Raw genomic sequence first — 21100 nt, forward strand, 5'->3', positions numbered from 1 at the left:
AAGTTAAAGCTCACCAAACACGTGCCCATGCACTGTCTCTAATGTCAGCCTGGATGTACCCATCCCTATGGAACAAGGGCAGGTCTGCAGCACTCACTGGAGCAGCCCGAAGTGACTGACAAAGAACTTGACCCTCAGGAAGAGTGTGAAGACCCTCGAGGGTGGCTTCTGCAGCTGCTCCCTCCAGCCTTCAGGGGCTATTTTGCACAACCTGGTTTCATTGTCCAAGAAAAAGAACTCTTTGCCTGAAATGGAAGTAGAGTGTGTTTGGAGGGAAAGAAGTCAGGGAGGCACCATGCCTCAGCTCCACAGCCCTGGGACCCGCCCAGAAGGTGGCACAGGAGTGTTCTCAGCTCAGGAGAGAAAGAAGCAAGCCTTTTGGACACCTGCCACTGCGGGGCCTTTGCTGGGTCTGTGAGGGGCTGGAGTGGGAGGCAAAGATGAAAGTGTCAAGTTAGAGAAACAGCACCAAGAGGAGAAAATGTGATTATTTGTCTTAGAGAAGATATCTCTACTATCTGCTTTCCAGCCACCATCTTCTGGAGATAAAATGAAAAACAAATGAATGAGTATTTATTCCATCACTGCCATGGGCCAGGCCCTCTTCATCAACTGGATGGTCCCCAAGCATCCCAAGAGATGGGTGTGTTATAGTCTGAATGTTGTGTCCCCCCCAAATACATATATTCAAGCCCTAACCCTCAATTAGATGGTATTTGGAGGTGGGACCTTTGGAGGTGATTAGATTTAGATAAGATCCTAAGGGCAGACCCTCATGGAGGGATTAATGTAATAAAAGGAAGGGCCTAGAGCTCTCTGCTATGTGAGGACAGGAGAAGGTCTGCAAGCTAGGAAGAGATCCCTAAACCTGCCCATCTCAAACCCTGACCTTGGACTCCCAGCCTCCAGAGCTGTGAGAAATAAATGTCTGATGTTTAAGCCACCCGGTATTTTTTTCTCAGAGGCCCAAGCTGACTAAGATAGGGAATAAGTAGAGTCACATTTGCCTTTTGGCCTGAACATTGCCAACTCGAAAACTCCATCAATCCAAGCTCAGGACTTCAGCTCCTGTTGAGTTTGTGCTTGAGCCCCTCTGGGAGGGAGGTGGAATCACCTCTAGCCTCTTAAGGCCCTGCCTCCACCCCTGCTCTCTTCAAGGCAAAGACCCCTCCCCACTCTGCCTGGGTGCCCTGGCCCCTCTCCCAGGCCTCCTGCAGATCTGTCCCAGGCCTGCTCTGCCCCACACCCTTGTCCATGCTCCACCCTCTCAGCACAGTGATGCTCTTACAGCAGGTTGCCTGGCCATAGGAGTCCTGCCACGTTTGGGGAGGCAAAGCTTTTAAGCCTTTCCTTCCAAAGGCACATGCATGCTGGGGAGGGGACATGCACACTGGGGAGGGGACATGCATGCCGGGGAGGGGGAAGGAAGTGTCCAGAGAAGTTCAAGCAACAGTCACCGCACAGTGCCAGTGTCTGATTTTGATGATACATATTAATTTCCAGTTAGTAAAATGTTTTATTGATGGTTTGATTTAATGAAAACAACGGTATAAAAGCAAAATTAAGTGCTTAAAACATTTTAGGGGAGCACAACTCTAAAAAAAGGCAGGAGTGAATATAATGATTTTGAGAAATGGCTTCTAGCATATGCCAACTAATTTTCACCCCACTTACTGCCCACATGGGGGAGGGGGACACCAGAGGCTCTTGATAGTGACAAAGTACCAGATCTTGGTAAAGAAATCTGGAAATGCCATTAAAAAAACCAAGATACCTCCTCTGAACCTGCCCCCACACTTTCATCTTTGCAGCTGAATCTGACTCTCCACAGCAGCTCACCCTTCCCTTAGGGTCACGTCCCCCAAGGGATGCTGGGCGCCTGTCGCAGTTTGGCTGGCAAACCTTCCCGAGTGGGTCTACATCTGGACCCCAGACGGGTCCTTTTGAGTGATTTACCCGGGAGGCCCAGCTAAGCAGCTCTCAGGTGTCTGGGTGGGAGGGGTGCCGGGCCAGCACCCGGCTGGGAGCAGGCAGGAGGGGGAAGCCCTGGTTGTACTCCCAGAGCAAGCTCGCTGGTTTGACTTAGACTGCATGTGACAGATCAGTCAAAACACGTTTCCTAAAGATTCTTCTGTTCACATTTTACAAAAGATTGAGCAAACATCAACTGTTCCCACCAAAGCAGATAGTGTTTGCTCTTTTCACTCAGGAGAGAGACCTTTCATAGGTCTGCTGAGAACTATGGGGAGATGAGTCACTCTCCTAGGCCCCCGTGGCACGTGGCACAGCACACTGAATGACCCACTGAAGCTAGTGCGCTCCTCCCACTGGAGACGGAAGAAGAGAGGAACAGCGAGATTATGACAGCTGGCAAGGTGGGCTGGGAGCCCAGGATCAACCTGAAGGACCGTGTGATCCCGACTTGGCCGCCTTCCCATTACTCCACAGCAAAGTGGTTAAGGGGCTCCAACTACAGCAAAGGGACATTTGAGGTCGATGGAAATAAAGAGCCCCTTAATGAGAGGGCGGAGATGAAAAGAAGGTGGGGAAACCCTTGTCTTTGGATCTTCAGAATGGATCCTTGGCTTGCAGGGTTAGGGTGCTGATTTCCCATTAGTACTGCATGGCTAGAGGAAACATTTTTTAAAAAATATATCTTTGTTGATTTCAGAGAGAGGAAGGGAGAGGGAGAGAGAGAGAAACATCAACAATGAGAGAATCGTCATTGATCGGTTGCCTCCTGCACACCCCTTGACTGGGGATCAAGCCCGTAACTCGGGCACGTGCCCTGATTGGGAATCGAATTGCAATCCCCTGAATCCTAGCTCGATGCTCAACTGCTGCGCCATGTCTGGCTGGGCATTAGATGAAAATTTTTTAATTTTTGGTTGTGATAAAATACACAGCATAAAATTTACCATCTTAGCCATAGTTAAGTGCACAGTTCAGTAATGTTAAGTACCTCGGTTTTCAAATGTAATCTGTTCCGGAAGACCGTTCAAGTTCTGAAATGTTCGAAAACCAATGTACCACTGTACATTCATATGGTTAAGCAACCATTACCACCATCCATCTCCAGACCCTTCCATCTAGCAAAACTGCAACTTTATACCCATTAAACAATAATCCTCCACCCCACTTCCCCCACCCCGGCCACCACTATTCTACTTTGCCTCTGTGAATGTGACTACTCTAGGAACCTTACATAAATGGAATCATATGGTATTTGTCTTTCTGCAACTAGTTTACTTAGTGCAATGTCCTCAAGGTTTGTCCATGTCATAGCCTATGTCAGGACCCACTTCCTTTTTAAGGTTGAATTATACTCCATTGTATGTATAGGCCCCATTGTGTTTATCCATTCATTCATGGAGACATACTTGGGTTGCTTCCACATTTTAGCTACTGTGGGTAATGCTGCTACAAACATGGACATACAAATACGTCTGAGAGACCCATTTTCAATTATTTTGAGGATGTATGCAAAAGTAAAATTGCTGGATCATATGGTAAAACTATTTGTAATTTTTTGAGGAACCATCATACTGTTTTCCACAGTGGCTGCACCATTTATAATCCAATCTAGATGGAAATGTTTTTAATATTTCAACATTTTTAACATTTGCTTATCAGTTCATTGAGATCCATCAACCAGACCAGCAAACCACAGAAGCCCTACCACTGGTCATTACAATCTCCTACCACTAGTCATTACAATCTTCTGCACTTACTCAACCCTGCGCACAAGCACTGGAGCCATCACCCGGCTCACTGGTGTCCAGGTATGCAAGGTCAGGTGGCCCAGTCCCACCTTTAGAAGGACTAGTGCTCAGATACCTAGATACCTGGGTTACCTGAGGCACCAGGCCAGCTGTGGGCTACCCAGGAGACACTTACCTTTCATGTAAGCTAAGCCAAAGTAGGTGAGCTCCCTAAGATGGGCAAAGGACATAACAGCATTGAAGACAGCCCCCACTGTGGACATGATGTCACATGTCACCTCCAGACACTGCCCACTCAGCAGCACCACACAGAGGTCCCTGAGGGTCCAGCAGGATTTCCCTTTTCTGGTCTGAAAACAATAATAGTATTAATTGTAACAACAACTACAGGACATGGAGTCTTTACCATGGGCTCGCTGCTACGCTAAGCACTTACTATGCATCATCTCATTTAACTGACATAAGACCCTGAGGATGAGTATGTTTATGACGCTGTTCAGCAGATAAATGGGGCTCAGCAATGGTAAGGGACTTATTTCCAGTGTTACAGTATGTAACAGGCAGAGCTGGACTCAAATAGCATCCTTGGCCAGCTCTGCGGGAGCCAGGAAGGCTGGGGAAGCTGATGCCACTATCCTGCCCAAAGCCCAGGTGTCCCTCGGACCTTGCTTCGCAAAAGGACTGCCAGGGCTTTATTAACAAGTCATATACCCCTGGGTGATTTACTCCACCTAACTGTCTCCCAGGTTCCCCAGAGCCCAGCAGGGTGAACTTGGGCTGGCAGAGACCCAATGAAGGCTGAAGCAAGAGGTCAGCAGAGCCCCATTCAAAAACACACAGCAGTCAGCCTTCTGCCTCTTCACCGGCTCAGATTAATTCCAGACTCATCACCGCCACAGCCTCAGCCTGACCACCACGGCCCTGCTCAGCAGCCCAGATGCCCACATTCCACTGCCCCCAGCCTGGGGCTCTGCACACACCGCCCACTGCATGGAGCGCTTGTCCCTCCATCTGTCCACATGGCAAGTTCTTGGAGTCTGCCAGGCCAGGCACAGGACCCTTGGCTGTGGCCTGGAGAGTAGAGTCACTCACTCCCTTCTCTGCTCCTACGGCACCTTGTGCCCCAGCCTGGCCGAGACCTCCCCAGGGAAATTCTCCTTAGAGGGCAATCATTGATGGAAATGACATGTGGTTTTAGTGCCATTGAGACACCTACACCCCAATCCTCCAGATACTCCAGGGGCCAGTGTAGATCTTAGGACCCTGTGGCAGGGCATTTCTGCAAGATCCCAGGTAGAGCTAATCACATGGCACACCTTGAGCCACCACGGTGCCTGCCCTTGCTGCACATCTAAACCACCTGAGCAGTTGTTTAACATGTGGTTCAGGGGCAGAGAGAGAGAGAAAGAGAGAGGAAGAGAGAGAGAGGAGGGGAGAGAGAGAGAGAGAGGTGGGGAGGGGGAGAGAGAGAGGTGTGAGGGTCATCCCATATACTCAGAAAGGCCCTGTGCTTGGGTTCAGTGCTCTGCAGTTGCTTCTATGAATCATAATGATTGTATCTCTGAAAGTGTATTTTCCAAGTGTGGCCCAATGGGACAAGAGAGCCTGCACATGGAGCTTGGCATACAACGGTCCTGCCTCCCCACCACTGCCAATGGGTCTGACTGCCAATTCCTCTGCTCCCTGGTGCTCCAAACCCTGCCTGGCCTCCCCCTCCCCCTCCTCCTCCCTACCCTGCAACCTCTGCCACCCTACACCCAGGGTGGCCGCCAGCTCACATACCACCACCACTGTCCTCCTGTGCAGGGGGCTGGCTCAAGAAGGGTCCCAGCCAAGCACACACCCCAAGGCCTCTCAGAGCAGGGCACAGCAGCACCAGAGCTCTTTCTGTGGGTGACTTAGCAGGGACACCCCTCTCACCACACCCAACCCAGTCACCAAGTGCCTCTCCACACAGACGTTACAACCCCTTTGGGGGTCCACAGTCTTCCAGGGCTGCAGCAGCAGAGCTATGAGAGGGGAGGTGAACTATGAATGCTCCAGATGAAGAGGATCCTGGTGCCCAGCACAGAGCTGGGGTCTGGAATCGTGCCTGGTGCCCACTTGGTGCTTAGACAACAATTTCCTGCTGAACGAGGAGCTGAAGGTTGAGCTGAGTCTAACAGGACAGGAGGCTTAGCTGAGTCACAGAGCATTCTCTTCCAGGGACAAGTAAGTGCCGAAGGACATGAGGAAGGAATGTGGCTTGGTAGAGAGCTCTAGCAGGAGTCTGGAGGACATAGCGAGCTCCCCAGGGACCCTCAGGCCAAGACCCCAGCCAGAGCTCATTCAGCCCTGGGGCCTGACTAACTAGCTAGCTAGTCAACACCCTGCCCCCCCCCCCCCCCCCCCCCGGCCAATTCTAACCCAGCAGTTACCATGATTGCTCCAGGCAGGTGCAAAGTCACTGGGGCCTCTGCAGCCAGCAGGACGAACTCTGGCCTTGAGACCTGGGGAGACACCGGGAATCACTCATGGTAGAGAAGAAAAGTCATATTCCACGAGGCTGGAACCCAGCTTTGGGACTGGGCATCCCCGGTGGCTTAACTCCCCTGACACCCTGCCAGTACTCCCTTCCCCAGAGGCCACAGGAAGCAGGTTTCAGTGACATGAGGCTAAACTGGGCTGGGGCCCTAGCTAGGCCGGGCACATCAAAGCAGCGGCCTTGTAGGAGGGAATCGTGGCTTTGGCGATGTTCTAGCTCTTAAGCTGGTGTCTACTTCATTATAAGTTTCATAGTTCATAAATGTCTACATAATCATTGTATGTATCAAAATTATAAAACATTTTATGTACTGCAAAAAAATGTGGCCTTGCAGGGAGCTTGGCCTTGGTCGGGAGTAAGGGGAGCCCAGGGCCACGGAGGAGGAGGGAGCCCAGGCCACGTAGGAGGATGTCCTAAGGCTACTGCAGGCTCAGCTCATCTCCAATCTGTTGAGAAGTTTTAAGCAAGTCTTTCTGTGACAGGCAGACAAAGGCCTCTGGGGGCATCTGGGTCTGATGTTCCCAAGGGGTCCAGATACTCAAACAGGAGGCCTGACACAAGCACTCTCCTCAGTGAACAACCTGCCCAGGGGGCCTTGTCCCCCGCTCCAGGGAGTGCTGGCCCCTGGGAGTCACTGTGGAGCTGTGTGATTATTAAAACAGCTTCCAGTGATGGCAGTGTCACACTTGAGGAAGGAGTGCCTTTTCTGAGCACTGAAGTGGTCCTAAAGCCGGTGCCAGGACTATTTCCAGCAGAAGGGGCATCCTGGGACCACCCCAATCTCACCGTCCAGTGCAGGCTTAGCAAGTGGCCCTTCTGCAGAGATCTGCCTGCCTGCGAGGAGTCAGGGTCCCCAGAGGCAGGAGCACACTGAGGAGCCCCTGGTCACCTATCCCTCTGCCAGCCTGGACGCCCGGCGAGGGCTGGCTGGCCTGGCTACTCTCGAGCCTCAATGCCCACACTCACCTGAACCCTGCTGCCCTAACCACCAGCCAGAGCAGATTCTCCTCCCTTGTCCGCCCCACCCACGTCCTTGCTCCTGCACGTCCCATCAGCTTAGAAGGCCCCTTCCAAGTGCACTCAGCCTTGTCAGCTGTCCTAGCAGCAATCTTGTTCTGCCACCTGCCCAGCACGGCTGTGGGCTCCTCACGGCGGGACCGGGCACCTTCCACCTTGCATCCTACACGGAGTCTACCACAGCCAGGCCACTCAGTCAATACCCAGTGCCCCAAACGGAGGACTTCAGGGTTTTTAGCCCAATCTAGAAATCTCAGCCAGGAAGCCTGGGGTCCCAGGGGACCCTGCCCATTTTCAGCTGCTGTGACAGCCACCCACCACTCCCCGCTCAATGCTCTTTGGGGAGCATCCACCCTTTGGTCTTCTTTTACTCACCTTTCCCTTTCTTTGCAGGAGACGCTTTGGAGAAGGAGGTTCTGGCCATGAGCGGTGTGTGGCCTCAGACGGAGTGGATCCAGGGCGAGGCCGCCTGCCCTCCTGCAGGTCCTGGGGAGCTCCGGCTGGAGGAACACTGGCCAGCCAGCAGGAACAGGAGGAAGTTAACAGGGGGAATGGCTGCCAGCTGGTAAAAGCCCCCCTTGTGCAGGTGCTCAGCTGGGCAGGGCGTGCACTGCTCCTTCACCCCACATCTGGCAGGGAGCCCCATATCCACTCTTCAGATAGGGAACCTGGGGCCTGGAGAAGTTACAGCTGCAGTGTGACTCTGTCCCCTACCCTCCCATCAGGGGGTGGAGTCTGTTCCCCACCTTTGGGATCAGGCCGCCTGTGGCTTGCTTTGGCCAATACAATGAAGTGGAGGTGGTGGGGGCTAGTTCTGGAAGTACCTCTCTCTCTCTCTCCCCTCCCCCCCTCCCCCCCTCCCTCTCCCCCTCTCTCTCTCTCTCTCTCAGACCATCTCTGGCTCGCCTGCCAGGGTCTCCAAGACAGCAGCTGGTCACAGGTGCACAAGGGCATCCGGCCGAGTCCACAAGAACCTGCCAGCTGAGCACAGCCTAAATTCTCCGCTCACAGAGTCAAGAGCTAAATAAAGCAGAGTTTCAGCCATTGTGTTTGGCGGCTGTTTGTTACGCAGCCTCGCATGGCCATAGATAGTCACAATGACGTGCAAGTGTGTGTTCCTCTGCAACTGAGCCTGTGCGTGGTTCCCAGAGGAGACGGCTGCCCTGGCGACCCAGCTGCTATGAGGCCCCTCATCACCTTGGCTTGGTCTCTGCTTAAACATGGCTTCTTCACCTGCCAGCGGAACTGAATCAGCTCCCCCTGGAGAAGCAGGAGGCTCCTCATCAGCACTCAGTAAAGAAGTAGGTTACAGAGCTCCCCACCCGCAGTCCCACACCAAGCCCACAGTCCCGTACACCCAGCGCGCACCTGCTAACACAGAGGTCGCAGCGGCTGTGTGCTGAGGTTCGTGGACGGGGCTCCAGGGAGCCCTGGGTCCCTGTGCTTCTCTCTGAAACTGACCAAGCAGCATGGTGAGGGCATGAGCAGAGGCAAAGAGACGGCTTTCTTGCATCAGGCAGCCTGGAGCGGGGATATCAGCATCTGGACTTACTAGCTGTGTGACCTTGGTGAACTACTCAACCTCTCTGAATCTGTTTCATGTGGAAAATGGAAATGAAAATGACAGAGGGTTGGGGGGAGGGTGGTTAAGGGGAAGATAAAGCCTAACAGCAAAGAGTACCCTGTTTTAGGGAATTATTGTTTTGTTTTTTTAAAATCTCAGATACAGTCGAAAAGTAGAGAACAGATTTGAGGATTATTCTAAAATCTATTCTTTTAATATACCTAGAGCAACAATAAAGACAATATTTTACAAATTACTGTTCCTTTCACTCTACCTAGAAACTAATTACAGAAAAAATTTTCTTTTATGTTGTTTGTTTTAAATTGTTTTAAACAGTTATATCTCAATAAAAATGAATATACATTTGATATAAATATCTGTTAAATTATACCTCCAAAAGAAGCTCCTTCGGGACACAGGAGTCCTAAGCTCAGCCCCTTCTCTTCAGGGGCCTCCAGGAAGAGCTTAGTTTTCATGGGCCTCTCTGTCACCACAGTGGACATCTGGCCCACGGGGGCAGGGAACAGGCTCCACCAGCCTACCCAGGGAGTGCTCAGGGCACCATACCCACCTCCACAGGGCAGCAGGCGCCCCGGGGCCTGCGCTGTTGGACCCTCACAGCTCTTCCGATGCAGCCTGTTCCTGAGCAGGTGGCTTCTGTCCTGCTGCACAGGGGAGCTTTCTTCCACAGCTCTCCTTTCCACCTGAGGCCAAGTGCATCAACATCCGCATGCCACGGTCAAGGGGCGGTTATATGGACACGCACAGACTGGCTCTCAGCTTGCGTCAGGGTGGAGGTGTCTGCCCCACACAGGGAGAGCCTAACGATGCCTTCTCTAGCACCCAGATGTGCCCTGTACCCCCCAATCGTGTGCACTCGGGCACACCTGTGCCTTGGCTCAGGCACTTCCTCCACTGCCTAGGGCCTCCCTGCTGAGGTCACTGTGCCTCCAAGGCCCCAAACTATGCCGCCTCCAGTCTAATCCTCTCCACCGCGGCCCCCAGCAGACGCCGGTGTCCTCTCGTCATCTTCCCCATCACTGTTCCTACAACTCCCTCACTTACACATTATGTCACGTTTGCTGCTTGTCTCACCACTTCACTGTGTGCCCTACGCCCCACTGTAGCTCACCTAGCTCAGCCTCAAAGGATGTCCCATCAGTGACCCAAATCTACCTCATGGCTCGCTAATGAAACGCTGCAGGTCAATTCAGTGTCCGTCAGGGATCAAGGACACACTCCAGGAGGGTAGGCGGTAACGTGTTTGAAAAACAGACGCCTTCCCCACCAAATCCTCTGGCTCGGCAAACGGGCAGCACGTCCGCGTGCCCAGAGAGGCGGCGTCCAAGAAGGAACAGGATGAGAGAAGCGTTTTCTGCTTGACTGTTGAGAGCGTCCCTGTCCACAGCTGTCTTCTCTCCATCCACATGGCCCCACATTCGTTCCGGTCTCAGCTCTCTAAGCTGCCCCCTGGACAGGGCAGGGCTGCCCAGCCTTCCCGGTTCCTCTGACGCTCGCCTCCTTGCACGTGTACCATGGGCACCTCACTTGCCTCACCCCAGTCCCAGCTCTGTCCCGGCCTCAAGGGGGCCAATGCTGGTGGACTTCACTCCAGAGCTCCCCAGGGGATCACCCTGAGGCTGTCTCCAGCTGAGACTAGCAACTCACTTGGCTTGTCCCCCTTCCTGTCTTCCTTCTGTCACTCCCTCTCTTCCAGGAGCAGTTTTCCAATAAATTTCATAAAAATCCTGTCCCTGACTTTGCCTCAAGGAAACCCAGCCTAAGCTGAATGCCTAGTAGGTGCCAGATCGCTGCTAGGTGCTGGGGAGAGCGCAGGGCAGCAAGGAGCACAATGCGACAAGCACAGCAAGGAGACCCTCTGCAGGAACAGGACAGCAGAGGAGCTGAGGGACCGTGTAGGTGTGGTCAGGGAAGGCTTCCTGCACAACAGGCCTAGAGTTTAATTTTGATAGGTGAACTGACCCATGGATTACAAACCTGATCATTTTTATGTGAAAAGGAACTTTCAAAGATCCCAAGGGTCCCAGCCACATTAGGAATCAGGCTCACCCCAAGGCCTTTGCTAGCACTGCCCAATAAAACCATGATGACAGGAATGCTCTAGGTCCGCCTGTCCAGCGTGGCCATCACCAGCTATGTGTGGCTATTGAGCACTTGGAATGTAGCAGGTGGGACTGAGGAACTGAGTTTTTAATTTTATTTTACTTTAATTAACTATAATTTAGCTAATTTAAATTTCAACTGCCACATGTGGCTAATGGTTCGTGGGGTGGAAAGCACAGATCCACACTGACCTCAGAGATGGTGCCCAGAACCAAGCCAACCAGCCGTCTGATGTGGAGACTGGCAGAGGCTGGGTGTGCAGCCACTTCTTCCTGGTGAACCCAGCAAACTTCCAGAACCGACTGCAGCGGCCGCCTCCTGCCAGGCTGGTCTTCGCACATGCTCAGCAGAACAGAGTGCAGGGGCTCCCGGAGCTGCAGGGGCTGCAGGGCAGAGTGCGGGTGAGCCTCTGCAGAGCCCGTCCTGAGGCCGCTCCTTGCAGGTGTGCAGTGGGGACTAACAGAAACCAATGTCCTCAGACCGCCACAGAGATGCCTGCGCCTTCCGGAGAGTTTAGGGGTGAATGCAGCTAGATCACTGCAGCCACCAGATGCACCAGCTGTGAGAAGTTTGCTTTCTAATCTGCAATGCCCTTCAGGGCATGGAGAGCCCACACATGTGCTTGGGACACTCACGAAAAATAGGTGCTTGACCAAACGGACTTCCACCCATGCCAAGCGCCCAAGTCAGCCAGGGATCAATCAGCCTTTAACTCACATTCCCCTGGGCAGCCTGTGACTTTCTCAGATTACGCAGCTGGGCCTCACTGGGTCTTCCTACTCAAATGCGAGCTCCAGGGATGTAGGGACAGTGGCATTTCATTTCGGAATCTTCAGCAGTCAGCACAAGGTCAGTAATTTTTAGTTGAATTTTAGGTCATATATACACACCAAACAGAAAGAAAACTAGCCATTTCACTCAGCACTTCCCTCGTGTGTTTAAATGGCCTCCATTTATATGGGGAAGGCCTCAATTCAGACCCCAAATCAGGCTTTTTCTCATGCTCACCCATATTGCTGGTCATTTTCCCGGCAAGGGCTGCACTACCATTTCTTGCCATGCTCAGGTTAACCAGACCAGTGGGGAAGCGAGGGCAGGTGGAGGGAGCAGTGTATGCAAAGTTCGGCATGTGTCTGAAAGGAAAGGGGCTATGGGCAGGACCAGGGCCCAAGGCAGTGACACCACAGGGCCCCTTGCTCAAAGTTATTAAGAATTTCAACACAATGACAACAGAGCATTAAATCAAGCATGGGGCCTTGTAAGCGCAGGGAGCCATGCTATTGCACAGGCCACACGCCCATGAAACCAGCCCTGCCTATGGCAGGGTGCAGAGGAGAAACAAAGCCACAGCAGGAACCCAATTCTGGGCTCCAGGTATGCCCAGCTGAGAAATGGAATGTAATCCCATGGGTAGTGGGAGCTACAAAAGATTTCCCTGAGGAGGGACACAAGCAGGTGCCTGTGTTAGGAACAGCACCAGGAAGCACTAAAATGTTGAATTGGGGGAGGCAAGGGTGAGATGGATGGGTGGGAGGGAGGGAGGGCAGGGTCCTCCAGTGTATGGCCTAGTTATACTCATTTCTTATAGTGTCAGACCAAAATTTATACACACAAATATTCCATAGTCAAAAGTTTTGTGAAATGCTATGATAAAGGTAAAAAATTCTATGCTTTAATTTTTCTCAGAGTCTTTAAGAAACTGCTCTGAAAAATCTTTGAGAGAAAGACACTATAGGGAGCATTTTCCTAAATCCATGCAGCGAGAACCATTCTCAGGGGAGCGTCTAACTCCAGGAAGGACACTCTAAATCCATTTTATAAATATGTCTTCAGCAGCTATCCGATCCTCTAGCCTGCTACTTCCTCCAAGGGGGTGGCAAATAAGCCTCATCTTGCCGGCCAAGTCTAAACGGTGGCTGCCAGTGGACCAGGAGAGGACTCTGAGGTTGTCTCTGGACTCTGTGAGAGGTCTATAATCCATTGGCAGTGCCTCCTAGAACCTAGGAGGATAGCATGGTGACACACAGCTCAGTAGAGGTTGTCCCTGGAAAAAATGCTGAGTAAATCCAAAGACATAACCTGGCAACACAGACTATCTTGGTTACAGACCTGGTTTGGTGGAACGTGAAACCCTGCCGACCAGTAGAGGGTGGTTCCCAAAGAATAGACATGTGTCTGTCCAAGAGAAAGAGCACATGATTAGATTTCAGTCACCTCTGTTATTCCTGGTCCAAAACTTTCCGCATGTGGCAGACACTACTGGCTGGCTGGCTAGCCCACAGCCATCTGCAACTCTTAAAATTTTGCCTCCTGTTCTAGCGGCTAAAAGCCAGTGACCATGACACCCAATTTTAGGGAAAGACAAAGGCAAGTCTATTAGGAGGCTTCTGAGAAGCCTTTTGCTTTTCTGACAATAAGGACCTATTTAATTGGTCATTTTTCCTATTCCTGCCTTGAAGGCTAATGTCGTACATGGAACCATAGCAGCCCTCTTGTGACCACGAGGCAACAGCACAAGAACAGAAAGCCAGGAGCTGAATAGAATAGGATAGGATAGGATAGGATAGGATAGAATAGAATAGAATAGAGAATAGAGAATAGAGAATAGAGAATAGAGAAGAATAGAATAGAATAGAATAGAATAGAATAGAATAGAATAGAATAGAATAGAATAGAATAGAATAGAATAGAATAGAATAGAATAGGACACACAGCCTGGACTCCTGAAGACATTTACTGAGCGGCTGGCCAACCCCCAGGCTTCTCTTTAAGTAAATGATAACGGCATCTGCGGTTCAGCGGCTGTGGTTCAGGCTTTTGTTTCTAGTAGCCAAAGCCTCCCGTGCAGCACACACTGTGGCTCAGGCAGGTTTAAAGCATGATTTGTTGTCAGAAGCAGCGTGGTTTAGTGAGAGCATCGCCTGACTCCTCTGAGCCTCAGTCCCCTCGCCTTTAGAGTGGACTGTTCTGCCCAGGACCCCTGGGGGCTGAGTCAGTGTCTGCAGGTGGCAACAGTAATAATTGTTTCAGTTATTATCGGGCAGGGAGCACTGATCCCAGCCTTGCTCTGAATCTTTCGCTTACATTAACATATTTAGTTCTCACGCAATCCTGTGAGTAAGCATTTTAATTGTCCCCTTTTTCCATAGAAGGAAACAAAAGCAAAGACAAGTTAGGGAATTTGCACAAGTAAGACCTAAAGCCTAGACTTGAAGCCAGTCACCAGAGTCCGTGCCCTAAGCCACTCCGTTGTCACTTCTGGGTCATACTAAGTCCTCAATAAATGCTACTGCTGCTGATGATGATGATTATTATTGGGCTTCTATTATAATTGACAAGGCACATTCCCCTTAAGATCTCTCTTCTAAGGAAATTACTTTTGGGACTTTGAAAGGGAAACATTGAATTAACAAGGCTTAGTATGTAAAATGCATGGTTACTTGAGCAATCCGCTGAGTTTAATGCAAATAGGTTTGGCTTTGATTTTGATATCTCTAGGTCAAGGGTATGTGTCCAGTGCCATGTGTGCCAATTAGCTCTATAGTTTATTTAAAATTGTACCCTTTAAACCAGTCAACACCCCCTCTGATGAATATGACTCGATACCTACCAGGAAGCTCACAAGCTATACCTCATTTCTAGAGAAATAACCCTGAGAGCAGAGGCCAGAGCAGCATCTGACACCACCCACACCTGGTAACTTGCCTGGGTTCCTAGGCGAGTTAGTTTCCTAAAGTTTCCTAGGCGAGGCCAAGGGCCACAATGACAACAGCCTTCATCCCAAATCCCAAATCCGGCCCCTTGGTAGACCCCACCTGAAGAAGGGTGGCGAGAAGGCTCTGAAGGTAACTCCTGGGCCCGTGGGAAGAAGACCATAATCAATTAGTGATGTCTGCCATGAGCATGGGAGGGGGTGATTGTGGCATGAGTGACAGCTAGAGACCTGCCCACACCTTCTACCTGCACCTGGGACTAACACTGCAAGCAGGGAGGGGAGTGTTGCCACGTGCAGGTTGGAGCTGATGCTGCCCTGAGAAAAGGAGGCAGGTGAATCTTCCGCATCTCCTGGGGCCACTCTCCTAAGTGCCCACTCTACCCCCAGGGCCCACGCCACCCTGGATGAAGGGAGGAGCCTGTGGTAAACGGAAGAGAACAGCAATTAACAGAGCTGACTGGTGGGGAAGCTGTAAGAGAGAGAATGGCCAGGTGACCCTGCCTCCTGGCCTGATAAACAGGGTTTGAGGCTGGTGGCTTCTGCCCCTTAAGCCACATTCCCACGTGCCATGTTTCAGACGCCCAGAGAGTTAAGCCACCAACAGAAGTTGCTGTGTGGTTGGTTCGGGACTCTGTCCTCCCCACGCTGGCCCTGGAGGGCTATCCTGGCTCAGACCCACCCTATCTCCTGGCATGGACCCTCAGCAATGCAGCTTCCCAGGTTCCCAGGTCTGAGCCCCGCCCCTCCTTCAGCAGCGGCCTCTGGGAGCCCTCGCCGTCTGTGCCCTCTGCACCCTCTGCGTGCAGGAGCCGGTGCAGGAGGGGCAGGATGTTTTCCTCCAGCTCAGCTAAGAGGCTCTGAGCAGGTGAGCAGGGGTGACTAGTCACTCAGTGGGCACTCAGCTGCAGTCTACCCCTCAGCAGTGAGTGCTGGGGCGGACAGGGAAGGCCCAGGGGCACTCGGGGTCTGTCTTAGCTCAGGTCCTGAGAAAACAGAACCTGAGACGGGGTGAAATGCTGACATTTCATTCAGGTGCGGGAAGCCAAGGGCACAGAGAAGACAGATGGGAAGTGCAGGGCCATTACGCCAGCCATCCAGCACTCAGGACTTCCCTGGAGGGCTCGCAGCACTTGCCCATATCAAAGCAGACCAGGAGGGAAGAAGGAGGGGAGAGCGCACCCTCTCAGTTCCGCCCGCCTCACATTTTCCATGGGTTAGGGCTCACGCCATGTAAAACCAGCTCCCTGCATGTTCAGGTTTCACCAGCAGGCCCCTGCAGTGGCCACTGAGATCAGCTCCAGGGCTCAGGATGTGGCCTCTTAGCGGAGTCCAGAGTGTGGGCGGTAACATGCTGTGCGTGGAGTGCCACCCAAGAAACCCAAACAGAGGGAATCTGAGAGGCACCCAAGTCTGTGCGAAACACCGGAGCCCAGGCATTCACCCATGGGATCCTGGCAGTATAGGGAAGGGTGTAGGGACAAGGAGTGCTGGGGCAACTGCCTGTAGGGCGACAGAGCCAGGGCCACTGCCAAGGGGACTCTGATGCTTTCACTGTTGTGACCTCACCTGGAGACACGTGGGCCCAAACAAGCCAAACCTGGCAACAGTCGAGGCCCTGTTCTCTGAGCCTAAAGGAAGAGCAGCCTCTGTTCCAGAATGCACCCAAGGAGAGTGGAATCCAGACCAGCACTTTCCCACGAAAGGACCGGACACAGGGACAGAACTCCCCGATGAGACACCACTGCGCCCTGCTCAGAGCTTGCACCTGCCTTACATCACACTCTCCTCAGATTTTCTTCTTTTTAACATCGAAACTAATGTCAACTAGAGCGTGTTGCTATTCAGAAGCAGAAACGTATCCATGGCAAAGCAAAAGTCACCAGTGCCGCTGCCGAGAAACAATCCCTGCAGACACCTTGGCGTGTGTGTGTGTGCGCGCGCGTGTGCACCGCTAGAATCATGCTGTACATGCATATATTTAATTTCTTTTACAGTCATTAAGTTAGCTCCTACAGACTCATTTTAATACTGTCTTATTTCATATCCACTCTCACTGGACGTTAACTCTTTCCAGTTTATCACTAATGTCACCAACACAAAATATACCTTGGTGCAGCTCAATCAAGTTTTACTCACGCTCTAGGCTAAGTTCCTAGTTGAGGACTGATCAGGTCCTTCTTAGGGTTTTTGCTACAAGCTGCCAATGGTACCAGCGTGCGGACCATTTACCTGTAGCTTTCCCAGAACTCCCTGAACATTCATAATAAATTAAGGGATTGGGTCATACTAACCCCACATTACAGGTGTGGAGGCTGGGACACAGAGATGCTGACCTGTCATCCTCTCAGAGCTAAAAACTGACGGCAAGAAAGCCTGGGAACAACGTTCCTTAAACACCGTCTGCCTCAGAGTCCCCTGGGCTGGGCTGGGCTGGGCGCGGGCAGCTGGGGTGACCGAGGCCCAGGCCTCCCCCAGCAGGGACACAACGCCTTACCTGAGATGCATCAGGCTGCTCACTGTCGCTCTGTTGCCGGAGCAGTTCAGGGGCCTTGAAAGGAGTGGCCTCTATGTGAGATACGTGGCCTTGGAAAGAAAGACTTCCAAACACAGAAAGCAAGGTTGACCAGGGGCAGACCACATAGTCCGAGGAGCCTGAAACCGAGGCAGAGTGGGCTGTAGAGACAGGGACCACCACCTGCCACCTGGCTGGCCAGCTGTGGGACTGTGCCCAGCAGAGGCCTTGCAGCAGCCCCTCTGGGATGGACTGGGGGCTGGCCCCTGGCAAACACGGAATGAAATAAATTTGACCATGATGCATGCGTGCACAGGAGCATGTGCTACAGAGGTGGCAACAGCTGTGGCAAGGAAACTAACCCCTGCATCTGAGTTCATCAGTGGCCAGGAGTCTCAAGGAGAAGCCCGAGTTCTCTGGAGTCAGGCCAGGCCAGGGACCCAGACCACTGGTGTTCTGGGCATCCTGGAGCCATGTGTCAGACCCCCGGGGTAGGGCAGAGGTAGTGAAGACTCAGGGAGATGATGGAGCTGGTGCAGGTGCACAGCCTCCCTTCATTTCCCTGTGCTGGCACCCTTCACTGGGACTGCGCATGTGAGATCTCACCGGGGGGGGGGGGGGGTGTTGACTGAGGGCTGGCAGCCCCCAAACGTGTGTGACTTCCGAGTTTATATCTCAGTGGGGATTCAGTGCTTGTCCCAGTTGTCGATTTGTCTCTTAGCTACAAATCCACCTTTCAGTACCTGCTTCAGCCTTTAAGCATCTCACCTTTACAGCAGGTGCCATGTGCAGCTTTCTCGGTAGAGGGCGCTGGAGAGACACTGCTGTTTCTTGGGGTCAGAGGTGTGTGCGTTAGGACACCTGATGCCAACATATGCCCAGGACACCTGGCCCCTCAGCCACCTCCCGCCCTGCCTCGCCAAGTGGTCACCTGTCTACACAGAAGCTGCAGGCTCCAGGCCCCCCACCCGCACCAGCTCCTGAGCTGTGGCTCATCCGCACCTGCCACCACCCAGACACAGCAGGCACAGATTTGGATCCCAACCCGGGGAGGGGACTTCCCTCCAAAGTTTGTTCCCCACTGGGACTGCCCTCAGCCCTAGGGGACCATGTAGTTTCCTTACATCTTATAGTTACTCTCCTATTCTTTATATTAGCCTTCCCTGTTCAGACCAGGAGTGGGTTCTAGCTCCTGATGGGACACAAACTGGTGCAGCATCTGGCAGGGGGCAGTGTGGGGGCTTCCCCTCTCCTGTCTCTGGTTGTGCCCAGACTGCCCAAGTGGTGGAAGAGGCCACAGAGCTGCCTGGAAAACCTGCAGCGCCAAGAGAGAAGCACGCCTTTCTTACACTCTGCCACAGCCACGAGTCAAGAGACAGGCTTGCCCTCCAGTGCAGCTCCATGGATGGTGCCAGGTGCCTACTTATTATAATTCCTCGGACTGATTTAGAAGCAGCACTCAGCCCAGCCAGTGATTGAATGTCAACCCATGAACCTGGAGGTCAGGGTTCGATTCCCTGTCAGGGCACATGCTTGGGTTTTGGACTCAATCCCCAGTAGGGGGTGTGCAGGAGGCAGCCAATCAATGACTCTCTCATCATTGATGTTTCTATCTCTCTCCTCCTTCCTCTCTCTGAAATCAATAAAAACATATTTTAAAAAGTAGCAGCAGCAACACCCAGAAATGTATTTGTTTGAGAAGCTTCATATTCACCACCCCCACTCCATCCCCAACCCCTGCAGCTCAAGTATCCCAAACACACTCTCTTACCCTCACAGAGGTCTTCCAGGAGCCGCTCAGCAGCCAGGGACAAGAGGGACCAGATCTCCTCTTCTGACAGAGCTTCGGCCCTGACCTGCAGGGCACTGGCCAGGGTCACAGAGGCTGGGCTCATGCCTGCAGAAACACACATGTGGCAGAGCCCCTGCAGTGTCCAGAAGCTCGTCTGGGCCAGCACTCACTGCTCTGGCCCCGGAGGTCCTGCCCCTCTGAAGCACAGGGAACCATGTGTTCATCACCTGCGTCCCCAGGGCTGGCACATGGGGGAAGCTAAAGAAATGTTCATCAGAGGGCTGGCTGGGCTGGCTAGTTGGCTCTCAGTGAATGAGCAAATCAATAAATAAGTAAACTCCCAAATGAAGGGCTAAGTGGATAAATAAATGAATGAACAAGGAACCATGAGCATGCGCCTCCCTCGGAGCTGGGAGTGCGCTGCTGCAGAGCAGCCTCTGTCCAGGTGTTGTCCATTGCCTGTCCCCCTCTGTCTGGGAAAGTGCCTTAACAACCCTTTTGCCTCTGATACATGATTCATGTCCTTTCCTCTCCAGCTGCCACACGCAAAGTTGGATTTGGTTCCAGCACCAGTCCTGTCTCTAATGGTCGCCAACACCTGCCTGAAGAAGGAAAGTCACTGGACAGAGTAGAGGCCCGTGGTTTGAAAAGGTGCGACTCACAGGGAAGCAGTCACCGGCTTTGCTGGGGGCGGGTCAAGAGGCTGGTCTTCCCTTCCTCTCTTCAGAAGCGCTCCTCCAGGCCAGAGCTGCGGGGTGTCTGCCCCCTGCAAAGCTGCCACCCGCTAATCGCCAGCAAGGAGAGCCAGGTACGAGGCAGCAGGAGGCGGCCAGGCGGGCTGTTCTAACCTTCGGGTCACTGAGCTTCCTACAGGAGCGCAAGGCTGGCTAATCCAGGCTCTCCCCCCAGCTGCTCGGGTCATGCCTTTAAGACCCCTCCTGGCCTCCAGAGGACCTGCAGCTCCCCGGGAGCAAGAGCTGCCCCTTCACCTCCCCCTGGCGCTGCCAGACATGGGCAGGAGCCTTAAGTGTGAGGTGTCGCCCGCATCACAGGGAGGCTGGGAAAAGAGACTGCTGATCCCAGGGGAGGCAGAAGAGCCAGAAGGACCCGCCCAGAGACGACAGGGCACAGCGGCAGGGCAGGCCCTCCCTAGTCGCTCTTCTTTTCTTCTTTTCTCTTCTTCCTATTTCGTTTTTTAAACTTTGTTTGAAACTAATGGAATAGTTCCTTTTGGCCGGAACCGCCATCTGCCAGTAATTCACCAAAATGACCAACACCAAGGGAAAGAGCAGAGGCGCCAGCTAAATGTCCTCTAGGCCTTCTAGAAAACACGGAGTTGTTCCTTTGGCCACATACATGCGCATCTACAAGAAAGGTGATGCTGTAGACATCAAGGGAATGGGCACTGTTCAAAGAGGAATGGCCCACAAATGTTCCCATGGCAAACCTGGAGGAGTCTTCAGTGTCACCCAGCATGCAGTGGGCATTGTTGTGAACAAACAAGTTAAGGGCAAAATTCTTGCCAAGAGAATTAATGTGCGTATTGAGCATATTAAGTGCTCTAAGAGCCGAGACAGCTTCCCGAAGCACGGGAAGGAAAATGATCCGAAAAAGAAGGAAGCCGAAGAGAAAGGGACCTGGGTTCCCCTGAAGCGTTGGCCTGCTCCACCCAGGGAAGCGCACTTTGTGAGGACCCATGGAAAGGAGCCTGAGCTGCTGGAACCCATTCCCTGTGAATTCATGGCACGATAAGTGTTTAAAAAATACCAAAAAAAAAACCTCTGTACTGATAAAAATGTTTCTCTTAATTGGGTAGAAGTGTGGTATCCCTTCCCCGCCCCCCCAAAAGAAAATTAAAGAAAACTTGTGTCCTAAAAAAAAAAAAAAAGAAAGAAACTAATGGACTATGCACTCCCCTTCTGCTCTTTTCCAACTCTATATATTTTTAACATTTTCCTATTCTGTGTTTTTATACTTTTTTTGTAACTTCTTATGTTTTTCTAGCTCTATAACTACACCGCAAGGCTACTTTTAAATAAAAAAACAGAGGGACAAGATTATGATTCTCAAATAGGAAACCTCTGAATCTCAAAATAAAATATCTTACAGAAACATCAAAAGTTGTTTTTA

The 21100-nt window shown here is 52.1% G+C and overlaps 1 protein-coding gene and 1 pseudogene across 2 annotated transcripts in view; one reads left to right on the forward strand and one right to left on the reverse strand.

Moving 5' to 3' along the window:
• FRMPD2 (FERM and PDZ domain containing 2) overlaps positions 1-19073 on the reverse strand; it is a gene marked incomplete at both ends in the record, with an annotated part of 78055 nt that extends 58982 nt beyond the window's left edge. The window contains 9 exons of the mRNA XM_081158580.1: positions 98-245; positions 3898-4072; positions 6140-6211; positions 7639-7774; positions 9395-9531; positions 11143-11334; positions 13061-13126; positions 17161-17318; positions 18950-19073. Of these exons, the coding sequence (XP_081014706.1) occupies positions 98-245; positions 3898-4072; positions 6140-6211; positions 7639-7774; positions 9395-9531; positions 11143-11334; positions 13061-13126; positions 17161-17318; positions 18950-19073 (1208 nt within the window). The remainder of the gene's footprint in view (positions 1-97; positions 246-3897; positions 4073-6139; positions 6212-7638; positions 7775-9394; positions 9532-11142; positions 11335-13060; positions 13127-17160; positions 17319-18949) is intronic.
• A 1163-nt stretch (positions 19074-20236) lies between these two features.
• On the forward strand, positions 20237-20722 carry LOC308567244 (large ribosomal subunit protein eL21 pseudogene; annotated as a pseudogene). The gene has a single exon. The product of its transcript is annotated as a large ribosomal subunit protein eL21 pseudogene (transcript).
• Positions 20723-21100: the final 378 nt, after the last annotated feature.

This window comes from Miniopterus schreibersii (genome assembly GCF_964146895.1).
Source record: "Miniopterus schreibersii genome assembly, chromosome: 14".
NCBI lineage: Eukaryota > Metazoa > Chordata > Mammalia > Chiroptera > Miniopteridae > Miniopterus > Miniopterus schreibersii.